The 15,971-nt window shown below is 59.1% G+C and overlaps 1 protein-coding gene across 2 annotated transcripts; it reads left to right on the top strand.

Annotated features, from left to right (window-relative positions):
* Positions 1-2,427: 2,427 nt before the first annotated feature.
* TGM2 (transglutaminase 2) lies at positions 2,428-15,682 on the top strand. 2 transcript variants are annotated; one of them, XM_039563583.1, is made up of 13 exons: positions 2,428-2,602; positions 5,058-5,237; positions 7,472-7,714; positions 8,806-8,924; positions 9,709-9,837; positions 10,302-10,482; positions 11,377-11,512; positions 11,628-11,731; positions 11,857-12,096; positions 12,248-12,520; positions 14,096-14,256; positions 14,492-14,628; positions 14,900-15,682. In XM_039563583.1, exons 1-13 carry the CDS (start codon positions 2,593-2,595, stop codon positions 15,054-15,056), a joined length of 2,070 nt encoding a protein of 689 aa, XP_039419517.1. In that variant the 5' UTR covers positions 2,428-2,592; the 3' UTR covers positions 15,057-15,682. The 2 variants fall into 2 exon arrangements, with proteins under 2 accessions (XP_039419517.1, XP_039419516.1); XM_039563582.1 differs by lacking the exon at positions 2,428-2,602 and adding an exon at positions 4,749-4,923.
* The last annotated feature ends 289 nt before the right edge of the window (positions 15,683-15,971 follow it).

Raw genomic sequence — 15,971 nt, 5'->3', positions numbered from 1 at the left:
CTGCCCCTTTTCACGGGTTGTTTATCTGCCTACACAAGGGACTGAGTCAGGATGTGCGAGCACTGGAGGGGCTGCAGCCGCCCCGGCACACACCCAGCAGCGCAAACAGCGGCTCTGTCTGTGCGGGACGCACGGCAGGGACCGGCACTTCAGGGACCGGCACTGCAGGGACGCTTTGAAGCAGCTCCAGGAGCGGGGCGGGGGCGAGGAACGTCGCAGTCCTGCACTGAACACCTTGAGCAAATGAGGAGTTATTCTGGGCTTCAGCAGCGCAAACACCCTCTTAATGCAACCTTGTCTGAGCAAGGAGAGTAAAAATAACACCAGCGCTGTGGCCGGCCTACCATGGGCAGCATTTTCCAATGCCTGGGCAGACAGATGCCTCCGTGATACAAGGTGGTGAGTGAAGTGGGCACTAAAGCTGGAAACAAGGGAGGTTTCCTCTTGGCGGGGTGCTGGGATCAAGCCCAGGGCTCCCTGGATAGCCCCTGAGGGACAACCCTGAGTGGACAGAGCCAGAGGGATAGCCGTGGGAGACAGCCCCAGGGGGCAGCCAGGCACTTGTCTCCTGCCACTTCTGCCCGAGATGCCAGAGCAGGGACAGGTACTGTGAGTCGTTCTTGCTCTGTGCTTGGCCAGGAAACCAGACAAAAGATAGTCCCAGCAGCCTGCCCAGCACCAGACACCCCAGCTTGCCCAGTCCCACACATCCCACACACCCTGACACCCCCCACGGCAACAAACTGCTCGTGCTTCCAAGCTGAGGGAGAAATGGCCGTTCCCAATTCCTCCACTGCCAGCAGTGCTCCTTTGACTGTTTGTCACACATTAACTCAAGCAAACAACACATACCGAGCATGCACCTCTGCTGCAGAGTGCATCCAGAGTTCACACCGGGTACAGGAGGAAGAGCGGGCTTGTGCAGGCAGAGTCTAACCCAGCACCCTGCAGCACGAGCCCAGACAGACTGGCACCTGCCAACACCAGTGGCAGAGGTTCCTGTGCCCAGGAAGCAGCCTTGGGAGCAAGGCCAGCTCAAGGCAGGTGAAACCAGCTGGGAGCTCCCATGGCCACCAGCCCTCCCCAGGCATCACAGCGGCCTGGCAGTGGACAGAATTCCTGTGGCCCTGATGCTCAGAGAGATGGGCAGCCCATGGGACCCTTGCCCCCACTGACCCCTCCTTGCATCCATGGGAACAACTCGACCCAGTGCTGCCCACAAAGACCAAGTGGTCTGGGAAGAGGAAGACAGTGTCATTTTCATCACACAGGGTGATGGATCCCAACCATCTTACAGGACAGCACCATCCACAAGAAGATCCCATTGCCCACAACAGCCCTGGAGTGATGCACCAGTCACCACACCTGGGAGGGGAAGCGGCTGAGGGGTGTGGGGGAGCAGAAGGGCACCTGTCAGGCTGAGGAGGGTTCCCAGTGCCCAAGCTGCAGCATCCTGCACCCATCCAAGGGCCAAACAAGGAGGGTCAGTTCAGGGCTCCCCCAGGAACACCCCCCATCCTGGGTCCTGGTCCTGGGCAGCTTAACTCACACGAAGAAAAACCAGTAACTGAACAAAGTTATTCCAGAAATGCCTCAAGGCTTTGTTCATAACAAGCCATGCTGCTGCTGAGGTACCAGTGCGCTCCCAAACCCCAAGAGCCCATGGAGGTGTGGGGTTTCAGCCCTCTGTCCCTGATAGGTGCCCTCTAGTGTGTTGGGTGACCCTTAGGACACACGGGGAGGGCCGGGACAGGCCAGGCAGCCCCAGGTAGTACCATTGTCAAGACCCTGAGGCAGGGACCCCCAGGCAGGAGAGGGATGGCCAGCGCGTGGGGCAGGGACTTCCAGGGAATGTGCTGGTCACTGCTTTGTGCACGCTTCCATGTCCCAGAGCAACCAGTGCTGTTTCCAACACATCTGCTGTCCAGCAGCAAAGTTTTCAACACATTTTCCCTCCAGATTCCATCTCTCAGGGATGCAGCTACGGGAAGGGGATGCGATTCCCAACAATCACATCCCACCAGGACTGGCCAGGATGGGGACGCAGCCAGAGGAGGGAGAGAACTTTATAAGGAGAAAACAGTCCCGAGTCCTGGCACTTTGCTGGAAGCCACGCAGCTCCCCTCCGCCCCCTTGTTCACCCCTCCTCTTGATCGGCAGCGCGGTCATCTCCTACCCCGGGGCTGTGGGGTCCCGGGAGACTCGGGTGGGGCCAACCCGGGGGGCGCGGGGGCCTGCTGCTTTTCCTTTTTTTTTCTTTTTCTTTTTTCTTTTTTTTTTTTTTGGTGGTTGTTTTCAATAGGTGGGACCTAAACCCGCCCGTTTCCTCGAAACTGTTTTTCCTTTCTTCCCTGCGCCGGCCCGGCCGCGGGGGGGGTGGGGGGAGAGGGGTGGGTGCGCGGGGGGCGGGCGGGATAAATGGGACGGGCGGTGGGGCCGGACAGCGGGTGGTGAGGGGCAGCTCCCCCGGCATCCGGACCGCGACAAGGACCGGCATCGGCACCGACAGCACTGCCAGCGGAACCGGGACAGGTACCAGGACGTGCACCAGCGGCGGCGCCGGCAGCACCCGCACCGCCCAGCGCCGGCACCATGGCCGAAGGTAGGACCGCGGAGCGAACCCCCGCAGGTGCCGGGTTCGGTCCCGCTCCGCGGGGAGTCCCGACCGGCCGCATCCCCGCCCCAGCCGGCGCTTGGTCCCCCCGCGCCGCTCCCTGCTCGCCTGGGGCTAGAGCCGGTCCCTGAGCCTCAGCCGAAGTCAAGGGCGATGCGGAACGGGAAAGACTAAAGCGGGACGGCGATAAAAAGCCTAGCAGGGTCCGTGCGGGGCATGGCTGTGCCCTTCCCTCCCGACTCTCCCCCGGGCTGGGTGTCGCCAGTACCCGCAGAATGAAGTTTGGTGCTATTTAAAGCTTTCCCGGTAGAGGAGGGTGGACAACTGGGCCGGGAGCGTGTGCCCACGTCCTGGCAGGGTGAGGGGATTTCAGGAGGCTCAGGCAGAAAAAGAGCTTCTGCGCTTCGGGAATCCTGCACGCTTGGCTCGTCAGGGTAGAGACAGCCCTCAGTTCCCACACAGCTGCCCCCGAAGTCCCAGGAAATGGGTCCGTGTGATTCCCACGGGCACGCAGCCTTCTGGGTGAGACGGCATCACTCTGCTCTGCTGTGCCACAGTGCCGCAGGCTGTCCTGGCTCCCAGCACTGCTGTAGCAATACCAGCACAGGTCCCTCGGGTCAGATACTGACCCAGACACAAGCTGAGCCGCTACAGAATCACAGAATTAACTAGGTTGGAAAAGACCTTTGAGAGCATTAAGTCCAACCTATGACCTAACACCACCTTGTCAACTAGACCCTGGCACTAAGTGCCATATCCAGTCTTTTTTTAAATACCTCCAGGGACGGTGGCTCCACCATCTCCCTGGGCAGCCCATTTCAATGCCCAATCACTCTTTCTGTGAAGAATTTTTTCCTAATGTCCAGCCTAAACTTCCCCTGGCACAGCTTAACACTGTGTCCTCTTGTCCCGAACACACTAGGCAGCTCCTGCTCCTGGGTGCCCAGGATCCTGCTACCACTTGCAGCCCCTCAGCGCCCTTCCCACCCATCTCTTGGCACCCATTGGTTTGGGTAGAGGCACTTGTGCTTTGAGAAATCTGCTTTTTGCTAAATCTGCTGAGGATGAACACCCCAGGGTGATTGGGACAAGGAGGAGCTCTGGTCCTGTTCTCTGAACATGCTTATTGTCAGCAAGTTTGGTTCCATGTTAACCATGTGATTCCACTTGTGCAGTCCGTGTTCCATAGCACAGGGCTGTGCTGCTCACAGAGGGAGAGGCAGTGAGGGAGAGGACTTGTCTGTGCTCTGTCCCCACTTCACAGTTCCCATGGACTGGCTGCAGGGACCTTGCCCTTAGTTATGGACAGTTTGAGCAGCTCTTACATCGTGGTGGGGACAGTGACAATCCCACTGCCCTCCACTGGGCCCATACTGCAGAGTCACCTTGCCCAGAGAGCCAGGAGCAGTGTTTTCATTTAGCTTTGGGAATGGTGAGTTCATGGGCTGCTGTTCCCATTTGGCACCAGTCCAAGGAGGGTTTGGTGACTGCCAGAGCTCGTACTGGGAAGGGCATGGCCAGGGAGAGCCGTGGCATGGGGCAGCAAACTGAATATTGCCCACTGATCTACCCAGTCCCTCGCTGGCGCTGAGCTTGCTGTGTGCTCTCCTGCACAGAATGCTTTTTCTTATTCTGGTGATTAATACGTCACCACAGAGCAGTCAGGGGTCAGTGGCCTCAAGTGATGATGAACGACATCTCATTGCTCCAGCACAGCGCCTGGGGCAGTGGGGAAGTGGCTGCTGGTGCTCCAGCACACAGCCCTGCCTGGGCTGTGAGCAGAGCAGAGCAGCCTGCACATGTCCGGGGCATCAGACACCCTCTGTCACCGAATCTACACTTGCTCTCACCAATTTGTCAGCAGCTGCAGCACAGTAAAGCTGCTGGAGGCCTGGCTGAGGCACAGGATCGTCCTGGACATTCCTGGGCTCAGTCAGCAGCGCATGCTTGGGGTGGGGGCACACCGACAGCAAAGTGAAAGTGAAAGCCAGTGAAAGGCCCCCTGAGAGCAGAGCTGAGCGCTGGACTTTGCTCCAGTGCTGGGTGCTGTGAGACACAGGCCCAGCACAGCTCTGGCAGCACATGTGATACCACAGAGGCAGCTCCACGGCACAACACAGCACAGCGCTGGATCAGGAGGGCAAAAAGTCGCTGTGAGCTCGGCTGCCAAAGCTGTGCCCCTCTCACAGCACACGATGGGAGCCCAGCCCTCAGAGCGCTCCTGAGGGATGCTCAGAGTGTGGCACGGTCACAGTGCCCTCCTGGAGAGATGCTCTGCCAGAGACATCTGGAAGCACAGGGCAGTGTGGGTGGGTAGGCTCAGACCCCTCTCCGAGGTCCCAACCCAGGGCTCAGGGTGGGCGACAGCCACCCCTCCTTCCCAAGCGTCGGGGCTGCGTGGCGTGTCCCAGGGTCAGAGCTGTACGTGCCGCTGCCTTTGCAGAGCTGGTGCTGGAGACATGGGACCTGCACTGCGACCGCAACGGGCAGGAGCACCGGACGGCGGACATGGGCTGCAAGGTGCTGGTGGTGCGGCGGGGGCAGCCCTTCACCATCACCCTGCGCTTCTCGGGCCGCGGCTACGAGGAGGGCGTGGACAAACTCGCCTTCAACGTCGCGACAGGTGAGTGCCGCCACGTTCGTGTCGCGAGGGAGGGCTGTGTAGGTGTCACCACCCTCTGCCCCTGCCGCAGGGCTCACCTGTGCTCCCACGGGGGCTGCACCACGGCACCTGCCCCGTGTCACACAGTCCCTGTTTCCTGCCTGGCAGAGGCTGGCGCTGTGCACAGCTTTTATATCAGAACCAGAAAAAGAGGTAGAAACTCATCTCCTTAATGAAAGTGGAAGAGAAGTGATAAAAAAATAAAACAAGAAGCCACCAGCATCATCACTTCCTCCCCATCCTCCTCCCACGGTCGAGCCAGACTCAGGGCATGCCAGAGCTTCCAGCTCACCAGCAAGTACCTTGGCTGCAGCCAGGATCCTGCCCACCCCTCCTGCCCCTCTGAGAAACGTCAGCAAAGTGTATCTTTTCAGGCAGGGGTATCACAGCATTTCTGCTGATGGGCTTTACACCCAGCCCTGCTGCCCCTCAGACATCCCCAGAGCGAGGTTTGCTCAGGAAACACGAACGCTGGAGAAAGGAAATGTTCCCATGGAGCTTCCCCAGCACAGCCCCCTGAGCCAGGCCAGGGCTGGGCTGTGGCTGTCACAGCCAGGGCTGGGTGCAGCCGCCGGGCAGGGGCTTGGGCCCACCAGCACAGAGCAAAGTGAGAGGAAACTATTTCTCAGGCAGGCGCTATTTTGGGGCTGAGGCACCATGCTGAGTCAACCCGGCCAGAATTCAAAGTAAACTGCACCCAAGTTTCCTCGTAGAGTAAAACTCTCCTTTTTCCATCCCAAAAGCTCTGGTAACAAAACAAAACCCAGCACCTCCCAGCTTCACCCTAAACCAGCAGCCCCCTCGGTGCCCTAGCAGCCCCATGGGGGCTGCCCACCCACTCCCACCCCCGGGCTTCTCCAGGCCATGCTACAGCCAGGCAGTCCCGGGCTGGTTTTGCAGGGGGAGTAGCCACAGGCACAGCCTCCCAGGCCAAGGCACAGGCTGGCAGAGGCTCCTCTGGGCTGGAGCCCAGCGCCAGCGCTTGCAGAAAGGGGGCAAAGGTGCTTTGCTGCTCGCAGAGGCACGAGGCAGTGCCACCCCACCGGCCCCAGCACATTCCTCACTGGGGCAGGACCTGGCAAGGCAAGGACTGCCAGACCTGTCCCCCCATCCTGGGACAACAAAGCTACAGAGGTCATGTGCCGCCTCCCACAAGAAAGAGGGGAGGAAGAATAGAGTGAAAACAGAGCTGTGTTTTTGCAGTAGCCGTGTTGGCAGAGCCCCATTCAGGTGCCGGAGTCCAGGGGGATGATGTGGGCTGTGGAGGCAGGAGGAGGAGGAGGAGGAGGAGGGGGACAGGCTCCTACAGCAGCCCCGGGCTGGCTCTTGCCGAAAGGACACCGTGAGCTCATCCCCAGCCTCCCCGGGAGGAGAAACTGTGTCACTTCCATGAGTTCACGAGTATTTTTGGTGACTGGCCTGGCGTCCCGCCCACGCTGTGGGCGCGGGCTGGTGGGGAACCAGCCGGGGCTGTGCTCCGGCCGGGTGAGTGGACAGCAGTGGCACCGCTGCCTCGGCTGCCGGCCAGGCACTGCATGGCCAGGGAGCTGCGCGGCCGGGCTGGGCGTCACCGCTCCGGGGAGCGGGTCTGGAGCTGGCTCGGTGCAGGTGGCTTGGCCATGGCTGCAGCTTGGAGGGGCCAGCGAGGATCACACTGTCCCAGGCTCGGCGCTTTGGCCACTGAGGTCATCCCTAGTCATGGGATGTTTGCAGCAACGCCTGAGGCTGCACACACATCCTGGGGCACCCTGAGGTGGGTGACGGGGGTCTGGGGTTCGTGGCGGGGGTCTGCCAGCCCCCATGCCGTGGGCTGTGGCAGGACCGGGCTATGTGGGTACAGGGACTCAACAGCTCTGCTCAGAGGAGAGGCAGGAGCGGGTGCAGCTGAGAACAGACATCTGGCTCTGGGGTGACCACCAGGGCAAGCACCCCCTGTGCTCTGCTGGCCCAGGGATGCTCATAGGGCGAATCTGTCCCTTCCCAAACAGTGAGAGATGTGTCTGAGCTCCCCTCAGCTGGGCCCTCAGTACCTGACAAACCACAGGGTGAATGTTCCCAGACTGTGACAGCCAAGATCCAGGCAGCTGCCACAGGGGAGGGGGGCTTGGAGCAGGTCCCCTTGGTGCAGCCTCCATGGCAGGGGGCTTCCAGGGGCCCTGGAGCAATGGGAGAACTGACCTACTCCTTCTTGACAGGGCCATGCCCCAATGAGACATCAGGAACCAGCTTCCACTTTGTCATGACTGACTGCCCGGAGGAATCGTGCTGGAGCGCCGTGATCCAGCAGCAGGACGGGGAGTCCCTTTCTGTCTCCCTCTGCTCCCCACCCAACGCCTGCATTGGCCGCTACAGCATGACCCTGGAGACCCGCACTGACTACCAGGGCTCCAGCTTCCAAATTGGGGACTTTGTCCTGCTCTTCAACCCCTGGCACCCAGGTGGGCTTTCACCTCTCTGAGGCCAGGGATCCCAAGGTTCAGACAAACACAAGATGCTCCCCAAGCATCACCCCCACAGGTCTCATCCCACTGCAGATCCCAGGTATCCTAAGCCCTGTTCTGAGCTCAGATCTAAGCAGAAACCCTCCCTTTTCTTCCATCTCCACACAATCCCTGCAATAGGTCAGGGCCAAGAGCACCATCCTCACCCTACAACACACACAGCGCCTTTGCCACCACCCCAAGCACCCAATGCCCTGTCCAGGCTGCCCCCACCACATGGTGCCCACCACTGTGGTGCTGGTGTAAAGCCCTGGGCAGTCCCTGGTGCCAGCTCCTGGGCAGGCAGGAGACAGGGGAAGAGCCTCTAAATGCCCCTACTTGCCCCCAGTTGTCCCTAATTGCCCCCACCTGGCCCATTCCCACCCGTCCTCACCCAGGCACCCAGCTATGGACTCATTGACAGGGGTATCACTGTCCAGGTGAAATTTGGGCAGCCAGACCCAGAGGGAAGTTTGGCTCAGTGCTGTAAGGTTTAACAGCCCTGGGATTTTCCTCTCTCCTTGTCCTTCCCCTGCTCCTGGACTGGCTGGTTTCCTGGATCTGAAACGTCCCATGCTGGATCTGCAGAGATAAGGGGCCATAGGAAGCTCTGCTCAACCAGGGCTGTGCTGAGCACTGGGGGTGGACGTGTGGGGTTTCCTTCTGCAAACATTTCCAGTAAATGTTGATTTCCACAGCAGGAGCTGCTGCGAATGAAATGGCTTTGGCTGTGCTGAGCCAGCACGCTCACTCCCACTGCTCACTGCACCCCCAGGGAGGTCTCCCCTCCTGAGGAAACATCCATCTCCATTAAATAAAAGGGAGGAAAGACAGAGACATGAGAAAGAATGAAAAGCAAGCCACAAACCCGCTGCAGTTTTCCCATCCACTCTAATCAACCTGGGCTGAAATTCCCCAGCAGCTGTTTAAGGCATGAGTAGTTCCAGCCCCTGGTGCCTCATTTCCCACCGGATCCATCCACAGGGAGGGGGTCAGGAAGCTGTATGTGCAGGGCAGAACCCTGTCCTCATCACTTGCTGTTCCCACAGAGGACACCGTTTTCATGCGTGACGAGAACGAGCGACGTGAGTATGTCCTGTCCCAGCACGGGCTTATCTACCAGGGTACCTGTGATTACATCTTCTCCATCCCGTGGAACTTTGGCCAGGTGAGTGGGCAAGGCCTCCCGGGACCCTTGGGACCCCTGGCTGATCCAGGCCGTGCAGCTCTGGTGCTGCAGGACACAGGGACTGGTGCCACGTGTGTGCCCCTCACAGACATGCACCCCAAATGCTGTCAGCACCCTGGAGGCCAGCTCTGGGTCAAAGAAACTGGAATCCCATTTCCGAGAGGGAATGTGCTGAATTAAAGGTGTGGCAAGACAAGGGGAATGTTTCCCCATGGCTCCTGGGGGCCCCATGGCCATGTGTTCCTAATCGGGGTGGCCCTGCTGTGCCAGGAGCCCATTCCTGATAAGGCATTCCCGGGCACTGTGCCAGGGGTGCCGATAAGGCAGCGCCCACACCCCGAGCAGCAGTCCCCGGGGCACAGGGGTTGCTCAGCCGCCCTCCCGAGCAAAGGGCTGAGTGCCTGCAGGAGTGGGGGTGCCCGTGGCCTCCACAGGACCAGCGCCTCAATTCAAGGAAGGGCTGTGACTCAGCTGTGATGGGAAATAGGTTTTCCCGGAGGTCAGGTCCATGCCCTGACCCCCGTGCGGTTACAGGAAGCTACAGTATGTAGGCAGGAGGTCACCCAGGGGCTTCACAGGCTGAGTGGGGACAGTGGGGACGTCACTCAGCGGATGCTGGCGGGGGAGGGGACCCTGAGGAGGTGTGACCCCCATACCCAGCATGTTCTGCTGGCAGGGACATCCCTGAGCCAGAGAGGGAGGACAGAGGTGGCAGAGCCCCTGTGGGGACCTCACACAACCTTTTCTCCCTGCTCTCCACCAGTTCGAGGATGAGATCTTAGACATCTGCCTCAACATGCTGGACATAAACCCCAAACACCTGAGGGACCAGAACCGGGATTGCTCCCGCCGCAATGACCCCGTGTACATTGGCAGGGTGGTGAGCGCCATGGTGAGTCTGGGGTGCACCCGGCAGGGTGGCCCCAGCACCCCACATTCCCTGGGGTGCAAACGCCCCCCAGCTACAGCTGTGACAGACAGCATTTGTCACCCCATCAACCCCCCCCCAATTAACACCATTTTCCTTCTCTGGGGTGTTTCCTGTCCCCTTTACATCCTTTCCCTGTTACTGCTCCTATATGTATAAGAACCTTTCCAGAGGAAACAAATAGCAGGGGTGGGCACAGAGCATTCCAGGAGCGGCTTTGGGTAATCACTCCCAAATTCCCAGGCAGGAGGATGTGTTTCTAAAATTCATCCCTAATTTGCACCATGTCCACCCGCATCCCATCGAGCTCTTGCATGGATACAGGATGCTAATGTGGGTGACAGGGCATGTGAATGGGGCAAAGGCTCTCTCTCTCCTTCCCCCGCCTGTTCCTGCCCCTCCATCCCTCCCCTTTTCTCCTGCCACAGGTAAACTGTAATGACGAGGACCGGGGGGTGCTGTTTGGGCGGTGGGACAACCGCTACGAGGATGGGATGAGCCCCATGGCCTGGATTGGGAGTGTGGATATTCTCAAGAGGTGGAAGAAATTTGGGTGCCAGCCAGTCAAGTATGGCCAGTGCTGGGTCTTTGCTGCTGTGGCGTGCACGGGTGAGAGCAGATGCCTCTGGTCTCCCCTTCCCCACAGGACAGGGTCACCCATCTCCCCCCAATCTCCCACCCCAGCCCCTACCCTCCATCCACTCCTGGTGCTGCATCCAGAGGGAAGAGCTGCAATCAGCCTGCAGTGATTCCTCTGCAATTAGCTCTCTGTTGCTCTAGTTTGTCAGGAAATAGAGGGAAAAAATAATATAAATTTTTTAAACTCAGCACTGCCTCCCTGGCCAGGCAGCAAGGGAGGGACTGGGGCAGGCTGGGGTGAGGGAAGTGGCTTTAAGGCCAAGTTTGCAATAAAGTCATGAATCCACTGAGATCAAAATAATGTCATGGCCACCAGGGCAGTCAGACAGGGGAAAAAGAGGAGAACAATTCCTGACGGGCAGCTGCTGGGAAACATTCACATATGCTCGTGCAGCTTTTTCCCAAGAAAAACTCTGCCTGCGAGAGCGTTGATGTGTCACAGACAGACGAGACCCTCTTTAGAGGAGAGAAATAGCAGAAAACTAAAGTGGATTTCCAGCGACTCGCAGAGTTTATAGCCTTCCTTTGAAGCACTGTAACTGCCTCCCTGCTCCCTGGGGAGCTCCCTGCGCAGTGAAAGACAGCTGGGAGATGAAATCTGGGGTTCAGCACGGCTGCCCACAGTACCTCTAAAGCTCTCACAGACGCTTTTTGTGCCTTTTTTTTTGCTGCAATATCAAACCCGTCAGGCTGTCAGAGCCAGGTGCCACCCAGCTTGCCCGTGCACTGGCTTCTCCTGGGGATCACTCTTCAGGCACCCCTTTGGCAGGCAAAGGGAAGGGCAGGAGCTGTTCAAACGCGGGGCTCTGTGGGATGGGAGTGGTGCAAACCTGGGCCCATCTCACCCTGCCCTGCTCCCCGCAGTCATGCGGTGCCTGGGAGTCCCCAGCCGGGTGGTGACCAACTACAACTCAGCCCATGACACAAATGCCAACCTGACCATTGACCGCTACGTCAACGAGAAGGGGGAGCAGGAGAGATCGTCCTGGGACAAGATCTGGTGAGTGGCATGGCAGGACTCCAGTCTGCCACCCCTGGGCTACTTCTGCCCCTTCTCCAGAGCCTGGCAGGTGCTGGGGGAGGCTGAGACTTCTACCTCCTGGTTTCCCTTGCAGGAACTTCCACTGCTGGGTGGAGTCATGGATGGCCCGTCCAGACCTGGCAGCTGGCTATGATGGGTGGCAGGCGCTGGACCCGACGCCCCAGGAGAAGAGTGAAGGTACAACGTGCTCCACACAGAAGCTCCATCCACCTCACACCCTGACAGCGCTGGGTCTCCTCCCCACCACAGCCACCCCTTGTGGCTGAACCCTGGGGTGGTGACAGTGGCTCTACTCCATGCAGGAGTTTACTGCTGCGGGCCAGCCCCCGTCAAAGCCATCAAAGAGGGTGACATGCAGCTCAAGTACGACATCCCCTTCATCTTTGCGGAGGTGAACGCCGACGTGGTGTACTGGGTGGTGCAGGGCGACGGGATGGAGAAGCAGAGCATCCGATCCTCAGATGTGGGGAAGTACATCAGCACCAAGAGCGTAGGCAGGGACAGCCGGGAGGACATCACCCACAACTACAAATACCCGGAGGGTATGGAGGGTTTCAGGGGCAGAGATGTGCAGGGAGGGATGTTGCTGCTGGGAAACAACCACAGCAGGAGGGCTTCAGGGCTCAGGGCAGAACAGCCCAGACCAGGCCCTCCCCGTACTCCAGGGAATCACAGGGATTTTGTGCACCGCAGGGTCTGAGGAGGAGCGGGCGGTGTTTGAGAAGGCAGAGCATCAGAAGAAGTCCATCGGGGAGGAGGATGAGGGGCTGCACCTCAGGATCAAGGTGTCAGAGGGTGCAAACAAGGGCAGCGACTTCGATGTCTTTGCCGTCGTCAGCAACAACACAGACGAGGAGCGTGTCTGCAGGGTGACGCTGTGCGCCCGTGCCACCAGCCACAACGGCACCGTCGGGCCCCTGTGCGGCCTCACGGACCCAGCTGACATCGACATTGAGCCCAGGGCAGGTAAGAGACCCACTGGTGGTGAAGGGGTTGCTTCACCAGGACCGGGGTCAGGTCAGTCTGTGTTCAGCTGCTCGGTGGGGACATCCTCCTTAGTTAACGACCACTGTGGATTTTTAATCTTTATGAGAGGATGAGGAAATTGCTCAGGAAGAAGCTGGAAATGCATTTGGAGCTGGACAAACCACTACTGCTGGAGCTGTCATGCCAAGGGAGCGAGCTGGGCACACCCAGGCTGCCATCCCCAGGCGCTCCATGGCACTGGTCTGCATCCCTACTGCTTTCCCACAGTCTTTGGGCTAGGCTGGGCTCTCTGGTGGGATCTTCCCACATCAGGGAAAGCAGGACTGGCCCGGCTCAGCCCTGAGTGCATGGTCCCAGGCTGGAGGAAGTGAGAAGCACTGAGTTTGCTGGCCAGCAGTGCTGAAGTTCTTGGTGTCTCCCTGGGTGGGCATTCGACTACAGAGCTGTCCTGGCACGGCCCCCGAACCTCCCTCGCCCCTGCCACACGTGAACGTCACCATCTGGTCGTTAAGCACAAGTTTGGGTCTATGTGAGTTTGCCAGAGACCCTTCAGGGTTTGGAAAGTCCACACATCTGCTGTCCTGGAACAGCCAAATGTTTACCCTACACTGAGCCCTGCTCCTCACTGGTCCTCTAAAACGAAGAGCTTGGCACTCTGCCAGGTGTTGAGCTGCTTCACAGGCATGAGGAATGTGCTGGCTCTTGCCACCACGGAGGGGAGAGGGATGTGCCTCTGCTCATGCTGGCAGAAGCACTAGCAGGTACTTGGCACCTTTTGCAGGGCTGGATGGGGGAGTGGGGACACGTGCTCACCCTGCTAGAGGAGCCCTGTGGCCTTTGGGGTACTTAACATTCCTGTCCAAAAGTTGATCCATCATCATTTTCTCTGAAACATTAATTACGAGTTCCTGAAACTTCTACCCTCAGCTCCTGCCTCAGAATATAGACCTCAGGACTTCCCAGACTGCATCCTTTAGGGCACCCCAGCACTTTGTGCCAGTGCGGGAAGCCAAGCTTCTTCCTCTCCCCACAGCCTCAGCTGATGCTATGGCACTTCAAATCCTGCCTTGGGAATGCCAGGCTCCATTTCTCATGGTCACAGCTACTCTGGGCTCCTTGTTCCAGGCAACTCTGCCACTGGTTGCCTTCAGCCTCCTTCCCTGTCCTTCCCCCTGGACAGCCCCATCCCTGAAGGACTTTCAGATAAACAGCACTGAGGGCTGAGTGAGGGCAGCTGCCAGGGCCCAGGCTGCCTCCCAGTGCCCACAGTGGCTGCCAAGGGCTGACACTCTGGACCCCTGGTGCAGGTGTGACCCTGGAGCCTTGCCGTGGGACATGGCTCCTTCCCATCCCCACACCCTGAACGTCCCTTCTGGCCCTCAGTATTGGAGCCCCAGCCCTGCAGGAACCCCGGTTCCCCTGTCCTTGAAAGGCACATGGAGAAGCTCCTGGGGAGCCCAAACCATGCCAGCAGCAGCCGGGTGTCAGTGCAGGACTGTGGGTTCTGGGCTGGAGCTGCCGTGGGTGTTGACCCCTCTCTGCTTCCCCTTCCAGAGAAGAGGGTGCCCCTGCGCATCCTGTACGAAGAGTACAGGGACAAACTGACCCAGGACAACCTCATCAAGGTGGTGGCTCTCCTGAATGATCACCAGACAGGCGACATCCTCGTGGCTGTCAGGGATATTTATGTTGAGAATCCAAAGATCAAGATCAGGGTAAGGGTCCAATGTCCCATCCCAGGCAGGTCTGAGGGGAATGAGTTGCTGTGATCATCTGGTGGGTTACCCCTGGGGCTTGGGCAGCAGGTCCTGCTTCACTGAGCTTAACTGAGCAGGGCTGCATCCCCTGGGACCTGCATCCTCCTATGGTCCTGCCTCAGCCCCAAGGCAGGAGGAGCACCATGGCTCCCAGGATCAGTGGTGCTTGGGGTCCAACCTTTCCTGCTTGCAGATTTTAGGAGAGCCGATGCAGAATCGGAAGCTGGTGGCAGAGATCAGCCTGGTGAACCCCCTTGCGGTGCCCCTGAATGGCTGCGTGTTCGTGGTGGAGGGCACCGGCCTCACCGACGGGCACTTTGTCAAGGAGCTGTAAGAGCTTTTCCTGCTTCACCTGGCTGGGATGTTGGGAATGGGGTGGATTTTTGTGTCTGGAGCCCCCAGGGAGGGCAGTCATGGGGCACAGCAGGAGCCAGGGCTATGCTGGTCCCTGTTCAGAGCATCCCTAGCCCACACCTCACTGGGGAAGGGGTTGGGCCACCCCACAGGGTCCCTACTTACCAGGGGCCTGTGGCACCGTGGGCCCTGGGAGGGTGACAAGGGGCTCGGACAAGGGCCACAATGACTCCCTGCCCTCCCACAGTGAGGAGCCGCTGGAGCCGCAGGCGGAGGCCAAATTCCGGATGGATCTGATGCCGCGGCTGTCAGGGCTGCAGAAGCTGATGGTGGACTTTGAGAGTGACCAGCTGACGGGGGTGAAAAGCTACCGCAACGTCATCATCGCACCCCAGCCCATGTGAGCAGCTACCGTGGCCCTCCAGCTGCAGAAACCCTGTCTCGCTGGCCCCCCACCCGCTTTAGCCCAAGATGGCCCCAGAAGGATGACGGCCAGAGCCCAGCCTGACCCCGGCACAGTGGCAGTGATGCCACGCTCCTCCCTGAGAGCATGGACACGACAAAGGGGCTGCTGGGGTCTGCAGGCTGCTGTGGCAGTCGCTCACTTCACCACTGTTCTCTCACCCTGTTGGGTGGAACATCCTTGTCCCGCCTGTCCCCCAGCACTGGGCACACCGGGACCCCCGTGCCAGCCCCCTCCTCTGTGCCGTGCTGGCAGCCCTGGCACACAAAGCCCATTTCCATAGAGGCAGCAGCAGAACGACCCCTCCAGCCCCCGCCGTTGCCATCCTCTGACTGCAGCTCTATAGAGAGAGATTTTGTACTGTGAGCACAAAGCTGTCTATGCACCATATACCTATAAACCAAATCTAAATAAATACTGCAAATAACCTGCTTGGGTACAGCCGGGCATTGGCTTCGATAACTGTCCTGGCACTGCAGATGCTGCAGGGAGGGATGGGACATTACCTTGATATGAATCAACCATGCAAACACTGAATAAAAACTCTATTTTTCACTTTAAAAGCCAGACCTGGCTCTTCTTGCACTTCCTCTCTCCACAGCAGGACCCAGCAACTCCTTGCCCAGCATCCATGTGGGTGGGAGGTGAGTTCTCCCAGCCCAGCACGCAGGTGGGGGGTCATTGCCATGGCAGGCACTGCAGCCACACTGGCCTCACATTGGCCAACCCCTGTGCCCCAAATCAGCCTGGTCTGGTGTTCTCAGGGTGGTCTGCACTCAGCCCCCAAGGCACCTTCCCAGGTAACTTCTCCCCTGTCAGGAATGGTTCCATATCGTGCACAAAGAACTGGAGAGAG

This window comes from Corvus cornix, chromosome 20 (genome assembly GCF_000738735.6).
Source record: "Corvus cornix cornix isolate S_Up_H32 chromosome 20, ASM73873v5, whole genome shotgun sequence".
NCBI classification, from domain to species: domain Eukaryota; kingdom Metazoa; phylum Chordata; class Aves; order Passeriformes; family Corvidae; genus Corvus; species Corvus cornix.
Note: the sequence above shows the minus strand (reverse complement) of the source record. Positions and strands in the feature narration are given on the sequence as shown.

Coding starts and splice junctions, on each gene's coding strand:
- TGM2 (XM_039563582.1), top strand. CDS start 4,884: ATGCTCTGCCAGAGACATCTGGAAGCACAGGGCAGTGTGG. Junction 5,238..7,471: donor CGCCTTCAACGTCGCGACAG/GTGAGTGCCGCC, acceptor CCTTCTTGACAG/GGCCATGCCCCAATGAGACA. Junction 11,513..11,627: donor TCGTCCTGGGACAAGATCTG/GTGAGTGGCATG, acceptor TTTCCCTTGCAG/GAACTTCCACTGCTGGGTGG.